The 10,211-nt window shown below is 35.3% G+C and overlaps 1 protein-coding gene and 1 long non-coding RNA gene across 2 annotated transcripts in view; both read right to left on the bottom strand.

The window, feature by feature from the left end:
* Positions 1-1,474: 1,474 nt before the first annotated feature.
* On the bottom strand, positions 1,475-2,301 carry LOC107600779 (uncharacterized). Its single transcript, XR_001610841.1, has 3 exons — positions 2,249-2,301; positions 2,085-2,124; positions 1,475-1,540 (listed from the first exon to the last, which is right to left on the bottom strand). It is a non-coding gene; the product is annotated as an uncharacterized lncRNA (long non-coding RNA).
* A 5,708-nt stretch (positions 2,302-8,009) lies between these two features.
* Positions 8,010-10,211, bottom strand: part of LOC107600778 (maternal B9.10 protein-like) — a 3,962-nt gene continuing 1,760 nt past the window's right edge. Inside the window, exon 4 of the mRNA XM_016292744.1 lies at positions 8,010-8,397. Coding sequence (XP_016148230.1) covers positions 8,194-8,397 — 204 coding nt within the window. The 3' untranslated portion in view covers positions 8,010-8,193. The remainder of the gene's footprint in view (positions 8,398-10,211) is intronic.

Below are 10,211 nucleotides of genomic sequence, written 5' to 3' on the forward strand. Positions count from 1 at the left end.
GTGTATATATATATACAGTATATATATATATATATACACAGCCAAGTCAACTCTCTCTCACGACTGTTTTCCGGCATCCCTCCTCCACCCCAACGCATCACTCTTAAACTATTCTCATCCCATACTACACTGTAAAACCCGATAAGTTCAGAATACTCAACATTTTTTAAGTTAACATTAATTATAAGTCAAACTAAAAAGCTTAAATTAGTTTTTGCTTAATGTTTAAGGGCAGTGTAATTAAAATTATTGTTTATCATACGTAATGTTTTTCATTTACCAATTATTTTGATGCAGTGGTGCTTTATTAAATACAAATACTAACTCCAAAAATATTATGCATAAAAAAACACGCACAACTGTGGCTATACAATTGATACAATTGCCTTTTTTAAACCGCATGAACTGTGTATTTCTGAATGTCAAACACTGGAAGATTATGGGGGTAGAATTGTTGCTTTATTCTAAATAAATAGATTATGATCCACAAATAAATGTAAAGAGATTAACAAAAATTAAACATATTGACGAATAAATAGAATTAGATCCACAAATAAATAAAATGAGATTTGCAAATAAAAAACATGTTCACAAATATCTTTTTAAGTCACAAACACAACTTTGCCTGGCATTAATTTGTGAATCGCGTCCCGTGCATTTGTAGATCGCTGCACCCATTTGTGGATCGCTCGCTGTGCATTTGTGGATTTTGAAACATTTCTAGCATCGAGACACACACCAATCCACAAATGCGTGGACAAAGTATTGTAAAGTTATGTTTACCACATTTTCATTTAAAAAAAACCTATAGGAAAATCTCAAAGGAACCCGTGGTGAATTACACTTCCTGGTTCCGACGTCATAGTTCCCCCACTCTATTTCAGATCTATTAATGCACTTAATTATTATTATTATTAATGCACTTAACTTACATTTCATGTCCTGAAGAACAGTTCTCCTCACACACGTACACTGGGAGAGCATGTTGACATCATGTAAACAAAAAAATAAACATGTTAAACCAGCAGGCCAACTTTATTTTATATACAATGAAGACAGTGATGGAGGTAGTTAGTGTTTGTGAATTTGCACTCACCTGAAGATCAAACATTTAGAATGTCATGCAACATCTGTGAAATCTTGCTAGTGTGTGCCACTTTCTCTGATATGGTGAAACTCAGCACAAACCTAGAAAACCACAAACGCACAAGTAAGTGTATAACCAACAATGAATGTAGAAAAGAGAAAGCCGAGTCTGTGTCCTGTTATGTGAGGACACATCACACAACTTGCTCTTCAACTGAATGGTTACCTTAAGTGTAGGCTCACTCTTTTGTATTCAGCATCCAGCTCAGCCTGCAATTGAAGAAAGTTTGTAAAGTTTTACTACAAGTTTGTAGATTGCGTTTGTAAATTTAATATATTGCAAAATTCATGTCACTGCAGTGCTTGCAGGACTTGTAGTAGTTTCGTTGTCCATGATAACAAAATCAGCTGGAGAGGCGTTTGTGTCAGTGATGTCTGGCTCACCCAATTCCTCCTGGAATAAGCACAGAGGGTAAAACTTTAACTTTAACTTCAGAGACTAAAAGTAGACATTTATATTTACTGCCAATATAGTGGGGGAACTATAACGTCAGAACCCGGAAGAGTAATTCGCCGTGGGTTGCTTCTAGATTTTCCTATGGGGTTTTATAATGGGGTTTTTCAATTAAAATAAAGCCTGTGGTAAACATAACTTGACGATACTTTTACGTTTTGTTGTACAACGTAAATTACACAGATCCATACCCAAAATACAAATTTTGAAGCAGTTATGTTCATTTTTGAAAACGTATGTTTTTAATAAGTAGCTAGATAAGAAGGTTTAGGCTGTGAGTGTGAGCAGTTTACATTGTAGAACAAAACGTAAAAGTATTGTAAAGTTATGTTTACCACATTTTCATTTAAAAAAAACCTATAGGAAAATCTCAAAGGAACCCGTGGTGAATTACACTTCCTGGTTCCGACGTCATAGTTCCCCCACTCTATTTCAGATCTATTAATGCACTTAATTATTATTATTATTAATGCACTTAACTTACATTTCATGTCCTGAAGAACAGTTCTCCTCACACACGTACACTGGGAGAGCATGTTGACATCATGTAAACAAAAAAATAAACATGTTAAACCAGCAGGCCAACTTTATTTTATATACAATGAAGACAGTGATGGAGGTAGTTAGTGTTTGTGAATTTGCACTCACCTGAAGATCAAACATTTAGAATGTCATGCAACATCTGTGAAATCTTGCTAGTGTGTGCCACTTTCTCTGATATGGTGAAACTCAGCACAAACCTAGAAAACCACAAACGCACAAGTAAGTGTATAACCAACAATGAATGTAGAAAAGAGAAAGCCGAGTCTGTGTCCTGTTATGTGAGGACACATCACACAACTTGCTCTTCAACTGAATGGTTACCTTAAGTGTAGGCTCACTCTTTTGTATTCAGCATCCAGCTCAGCCTGCAATTGAAGAAAGTTTGTAAAGTTTTACTACAAGTTTGTAGATTGCGTTTGTAAATTTAATATATTGCAAAATTCATGTCTGTGTATTAGCTTTAACCTAATTTTGGATTAATACTCTTAGCAGCTAGTTGTTTAAAAACAGACCAAATAAAAATCACATTTACCAGGGCATTTCCCAAAAAAGCATTGTATGGCTAAGATGATCGTAGAAACATTTGCCACCAAATGGTCTCAACAATCGACTTAGCTCACGATGCTTTTGAGAAACGCAGCCCTAAACATTGCAGTTAATTATTTGCAAATTGCATTTTATTTATTTGTGAATTTATTTCATGTTTGTGAAACGCTAAGATTTACTTGTGGATCTCATTCTATTTATTCGTCAATATGTTTAATTTTTGTTAATCTCTTTACATTTATTTGTGGATCATAATCTATTTATTTGGAATAAAGCAACAATTCTACCCCCATAGAAGATCATCTCATCACAACTGCAGTGCTTGCAGGACTTGTAGTAGTTTCGTTGTCCATGATAACAAAATCAGCTGGAGAGGCGTTTGTGTCAGTGATGTCTGGCTCACCCAATTCCTCCTGGAATAAGCACAGAGGGTAAAACTTTAACTTTAACTTCAGAGACTAAAAGTAGACATTTATATTTACTGCCAATAGAGTGGGGAAACTATAACGTCAGAACCTTGAAGAGTAATTCACGTGGGTTCCTTCTAGATTTTCGTATTTTTCAATTAAAATAAAGCCCGTGGTAAACATAACTTGTCGATACTTTTATGTTTTGTTGTACAACATAAATTACACGTCCATACCCAAAATACAAATTCTGAAGCAGTTATGTTCATTTTTGAAAATTTTTGTTTTTAGTAAGTAGCTAGGTAAGATGGTTTAGGCTGTGAGTGTGTGCAGTTGATATTGTAGAACAAACATTCAAAACGTACGTTAGGACTGTGTTTACTGATAAAATGTCGGCTAACGTTAACATTAATGCCCTTCTTTTACGTTAACATTATCCACCTTTTTCTTACCGTAAAAATGGGCGCGGCCATTTGTAAATTATATGGTTCTAGCTTCCGGTCTCATCAGTATCCAACTATTTTTAGCTGTACAGAACCGCTCTTTTTGCGGCTTGATATTGAAAATTGGTGTGTCTTACCATATTATTTTAATGTATTATCGTAATTATGATCCTACTGGTTTGTAATGCAAACAGTTTTACCGTGTAATACAGCGCTGTGTAAAAACAGCGTTTCCCAAAAATGAAAGCACTCCTTTATCATGATATTCTTACAACACTCAAAAAGCAAATAAGAAATTTTCACAGTTGTTTTGATTTACTTACAAGTTGTTCCATTAAGTTTGCTCTGGTCACTTGCGATTCTCCGCCATGTTGAATGGATTCTTCTGAATGTCGGTTAGAGCAACGGGGTGACGTCACTTTACGTCACTCAGTAAACTTAAAAACGATAATTTAAATAGAAGAGTTTACTCAAAACTGTTGAGCCACACAAAAATCAAACTAAATTCTACGTTCAGAAAATGTAATTGTTATAAGTTGCATCAACAATTTAACAGACTTTAATTGCAGTGTTCTTAATCTTTATAAGTTAGTAGTACTGTTCGGGTTTACAGTGTAGGGATGGGGGGGGAGTTCTCTGGGTTTAGGCTATATTCCAAGCTCGGAGCCCTCCTTCAAGACAGCACTCCAAATATGCTTACTATTTGCTAAATCCTATTATATGTAAGTGCGAACTCGTGAAATATGTTATATTAAGTACAGCAGCAGTATTTTGTAGCTCACGGCAGCATGTCTGTGGATGTATTGGCAGTAGAAAATCTCAGTACTTGCTCTGCTGCAGCAGCAGCAACGTAGTAGATTTATTCCACTAACCAAACACATTAACATTTCCATGTATATTACCATGCTAAACTCCCCAAGAGTTGTCATGACAGAATTGCTGTTGAGTGAAAATTGGGCCCTAAATCTTGTAGTGCATACCTGGTATTAGATTGTCTTTTTCATTCAAACATAGTGATCGTCATTCACATGAACAAGTACAAATTTGCCTTTGATTGTGGGCTATTGTCTGCGATCTCTATTAACTGGCGGTGAGTTAAAAAAAACAGGCCTAAAATCTTGTATTAATACTAGTAATAATTCTAGTAATACTTCGTTACAGTACTTAAGTATTTTTTGGGAGTATCTGTACTTTACTTGAGGTTTTTATATTTCAGCCAACTTTTACTTTTACTCCACTACATTTCCTACTTAAAATGTATACTTTTTTCTCCAATACATTTCCCCGAAGCATATTCGTTACTTACTACAAAATAGTCAGAAGAACATGGACTGCAGGAAAGCAGGTTTGATGAATCAGTGGTCTGGCGTTTGCAAGTTAGACTCCTAAAAACACCGTTGCTAACTAGCAAACAAGTGCAAGCAAAACCACGGATGATTAATTTTCCACTCAAGTCGATGCTAGGGTGTGGTGCGCGATACAGCATCGTCTGCGATAATGTGGTAAATGTTGTTGTAATGATGTGCGATCTGACATTATCAAATAATGCTATATCACCAAATCACACACCAAGTGATTTATTAGTCTATTAAAACTCAAAATTTCAGGCATTCTAAATTATAGACGGCAAAAAATGCTTCTGTATGCTTTTTAAATTTATATAATTTAATATAGTTAACTTAATCTATAATCACACAAAGAGTACTGTTTTTCTGCAGATTTCAGCATGAACACGTTTAATAATCAGTTTATACAAGTTCAGTAAAGCAATAAGTGACTTACATTTTAGACATAATATTGCCTGTTTTTGCTCAATTTTGCTAACGACAATTGTTCCAAACAAAGATCACAGCACTGTTTTGCTTCTCTGAGCAAATATGTTTACTTATTGAATGAATCAGCTTTTTGAACGAATCGGTTGAATAAATGATTCAGTGATTCACTGATTAACAGTCAAATGCTTTGTTTCTGAATGAATCAGCCGTTTGAATTAAAACTGAATACAACCTTGCTACTCAAGCTGTGTATGAACATTTTTATATATATTTATTTGCTTCTTTTCCATTTTGCATTTACTTGTACTTTTACTTTCAATACTTAAGTACAATAAATATCACATACTTTAAGACTTTTACTCAAGTAATATTCTAAACCGTGACTTCAACTTCTACCAAAGTCATTTTCTGATAAGATATCTGTACTTTTACTTGAGTATGGCTTTCAGGTACTTTATACACCACTGCTCAGTTTTTGTATTCCCATAGGTATTGTGCTTAGAGTAAAAAATAATTTAAAAAGTCTTCAAATCAGTCATCCATATCACAACCTTAGTCACTAATCCTAACTCCTCAGCACGATATGGCAACCACAGAAAAACAAACTTTTATCACAGAAATTCTTTTAAATGTCCAACATTACTAAACATTAAAAACTAAGTCCTTTACCTCCAAATACCAGTAAAATCACTACCGCAAACCTTAGTAAATTAAAAATTTACATACTTCTACCATAAATTTTGCATCCTACTTCAAATGTAAATGCAGTAAGAACAACCACAGAAATAACTGTCCACACCATTTCATTGCCAATTTTTAATTTCATGTCTTCAGTAAATCCTGACAGTAGAGGGTTTGCACTCGTGCAAGCTGTTAGTAAGCCTGGCCCTTACGAGCATGGTGGAAACTAAGATGGCATTTACCACACCGTTTTCATCTTAAAAAAAAATAAAAAAAAACCTTTAATGTTTTGGCCTTTCATTTACACAGCAACGCCATTTTAAGGGCTTTTTGAAAGCTGGTTTCTAATTGCAAACTTTTGAAAACAATTGTTTTCGTCTAAACTTAATCAAATTGGTGAAAGTGGTTACATCAGGTGTTGCTTCAACTCAGTTTAAAGTAAATTGTACTAAGGGGAAAAAAAGATTTTTGGTGATTGTTCATTAGCATTAGTGTCATTTTCATGTGGATTCACAATGGGTTTAATAAAACAGCATTTATGAGTCGGAGACATAAATGGTTTTAGTTTTGATTGCTTTTGTAAGTCACTTTGGATAAAAGCATCTGCTAAATGAAAATGTAAGCGACAATTCTGATGGAATTCAATACATTTCAAATAACAATTGTGGGACCATCCTGTGCCAGCCATGCAACTGCCTTTGAAAAATGGGGACATTGATAAGCATTTCCTTCTGGTGATTATAGACTTCCAACCAACAGTGTGTGTAATCAAACTGCAGATAGTTACTACAGAAATCACTAATGCTATAAAACGCACAAAAAAAAAAAAAAAAAGGACGTAAATTGTACTAAGGGGAAAAAAAGATTTTTGGTGATTGTTCATTAGCATTAGTGTCATTTTCATGTGGATTCACAATGAGTTTAATAAAACAGCATTTATGAGTCGGAGACATAAATGGTTTTAGTTTTGATTGCTTTTGTAAGTCACTTTGGATAAAAGCATCTGCTAAATGAAAATGTAAGCGACAATTCTGATGGAATTCAATACATTTCAAATAACAATTGTGGGACCATCCTGTGCCAGCCATGCAACTGCCTTTGAAAAATGGGGACATTGATAAGCATTTCCTTCTGGTGATTATAGACTTCCAACCAACAGTGTGTGTAATCAAACTGCAGATAGTTACTACAGAAATCACTAATGCTATAAAACGCACAAAAAAAAAAAAAAAAGGTACTTGGTAAACACAGCAAATCTTGGGGTGAGACTTTAGTCTTTGCAACTTCAGGGATCTTATCTATGCACAATCAGCTTGTAACACTCCAAAGAGAAAGGAAAACTTGAAATCGCATCATATGACCCCTTTAAAATATGGTTATATGTTTAATTCTTGCTATATGCCGGAAAAAAATATCCATAGTCAGCGGAAAAATTAAGCAGCAATAGTGATATTTGCCTTAGCAAGTATCTGTGACCAAAAAGCATGCGCAATTCTGTTAAATCGAGGTAGAGGTGGTCATGCATGCATGGGTAAGCAATACAGTAAAGTCAAATTCAAAAAAATAAAAAATATAAAAACAAAAAAAAAAAAAAAAAAAAAAAAAAAGGTACTTGGTAAACACAGCAAATCTTGAGGAGTTGAAGGGTTTAAGAGAACTTAGAGTCTCAACGTTCAATGACTAAAACTCAAACCACACCCTAGTTTCCGTTTCAGAAGGAGTCAAGTCTCAGAAACATACACTCTAGTAGGGAAAGCGAGAAGTTCCCACCCCACATCATTCTGGTTTATCAAATACAGTAAAAGGCCTAAGTCACAATTTGAGGGTTTAAATAAGAAATATGTCGCAGTTAAACTCCAAGTTTGTATACAACATATTACATCAAACCATCTCATTAAGAAGTCATGAACCTAAAGAGAGGCACACTTAAACACTATTGTGGATATTTGCCACCATCTAGTGGCATAACAGACCAAGCACTTCCACACAAGCAGGTTTTATTAAAATAGATTTTATTTAGAAAGTCTTTTCCAATCCACAAATAAATCATTAAAACGAACTTTAAAAAGTGCCTTCATGGCATTGCCACATGACACTATAAATAATTTAAAGCTCTACATAGAAATTAAGTTATATCACACTCACATATGCCTGCATAGCTGCTCAGCAAAACAATACACTGGTCTTAAAACTGAAGTCTAGGAGCGGTTCTTGCTGACCCAGTGATATCGGTCCACCCTTGGACCAGAGAATGCGTAGGAGGGCCTGTATGCCTTGAAACTCTTATGAGGTGGGTATGGTCCACTTGAGGAATGCTGCTGGTAGCCCTCAGAGGCATATGGCTTTCTTTTAGGGTATGTGCCCCAGTTCTGCATAGGTGGGAGCTGCCCAAACTCACTGAACTATAGAGATAGAGAACAGCAGCAGTTAAAATGGTGCAAATTTATCTACCAGTAGTGTTAGGTGCAGAGCCGTTTCTAGGTATAGGCGAGCTAGATGCAGAGCCGTTTCTAGGCATAGGCGAGCTAGGCGGTCACCTAGGGCGCCACCAGCTGAAGGGGCTCCAATGAGCGCACGTACTTTTAGCAGCGTTGTGATAAAGAGTGGCATGGTCACCCTGAAATATGACTGCCGCCCCCACTGGATCCCCCAATATTATTGGGCTAGAGCAGTGTTTCCCAACCGGGGTGCAGTGTAAAAAAAATTAATTGCTAAAACGTTCATAAAAGCAGCTATTATATAATATCCATTTTTGAGGTCTCCAATAATTAGAGATGCACTGAAATTCCGGCTTCCAAAAATTAGTTCACCGCTCAGGATTCACCGTCACGTGGTGTGACGCTCTGCGTATTATCCCGCTCTATGCGTGCGCGCCACTCATATACCGTTCATGCTCATCAGAACAGCAAAATCCACTCAAATCAAGCTAACAGGAAACATTGATGTAGTACAGTATTGTTTCTGTTTGCAATAGCCCTACTGTGCTGTAACAAGGTGTGGTAAATGGGCAACTCTGGTAACGCTGCCCTCTCATTCATTGATCTGCTAACCGCCATGTTATGCTCACGTGTCCTCTGATAATAATAGCTTGCTAGGATTAAACATTTGGATAATTCACACACACTGTGTTAGACCTACCTGAAAAACTAAAAAGCAATTCATTTCATTCATAGGCCTACCGTTTTTTTTATTTGTGCTATCATTATTAATTTCTTTATTCTTATTTTATTAACTGCTTGGCCTCCTTGTCTTTTTTTTTTTTTTTATTCAATTCAAAGTATCTTGTGCTACTGCAACAAAATTACCCAGCTGTAAAATCAAACACTGAGTGAGCAAAACTGTTTAATTACCATTATAACTAGCTATCTCACAATGTTTACATAAGAATAAAAGCCTACATTAAAATCAGTCATATAAATTGGGCTTTTCATTAGAAAAATAGCCTACTGATTGCCACCATTGATGGACAAATGTTTTGAATAATATTAAAAATATCTGTATGACAGTATATTCTACAGTTCTTCCCTGTTGTACCAACTATCTATACTTTAAATCATCATATCGAAGTTACCAAAAGGTGTGTGTTTTTTGTGCCAATGCATTGTTAAAGGATCAGCGTGTCATGTAATAAACTAACATCCAATTAAAATGATTTGTATAGTAAAACTCGCTAATTCACGAGATCAATACATCCTTTATTAGACCGCTTTGTTGAGTTAAATGCATCCTTACGGAGGTGTCGAAATGTTGAATCAATTCATTCACTTCCAACAGCGCTTAATGGGAGCAGCGTCATAGAGGGCAGAGCGTCACGTTATTTAAAGGTGACGTTAACGAGTAGCAAATGATTAAGTATTGGCATTGGTTACTTTTATGCCACTGATAAAGCTTTTATACGTAGTTTGGGGTAACAAAAGGGGTTTTATAGGTTTGACTGAAATAATGCAATAACTGACACTTTAAATTAATGTTTCAAGAAAAACAAATTGAACAAAACAGATAGACAAAAAAAGTAGTCATTGATAATATCTAAACAATGTAGTAGTATAGTATCCAAATCAAAAACGTAATTTGTGTGTGATTTATGTGTAAATTATGTGCAATGTCTTAGCCACTAGGGATTGTTACATAGGGCTTTACAGGCATCTAGTGGCAACACAATGATATTACAGATACTAAATTGTGCAAAATGTTTATCTTAACAGTCAATTTACAA

This window comes from Sinocyclocheilus grahami, unplaced genomic scaffold (genome assembly GCF_001515645.1).
Source record: "Sinocyclocheilus grahami isolate Dianchi unplaced genomic scaffold, SAMN03320097.WGS_v1.1 scaffold291.1, whole genome shotgun sequence".
NCBI lineage: Eukaryota > Metazoa > Chordata > Actinopteri > Cypriniformes > Cyprinidae > Sinocyclocheilus > Sinocyclocheilus grahami.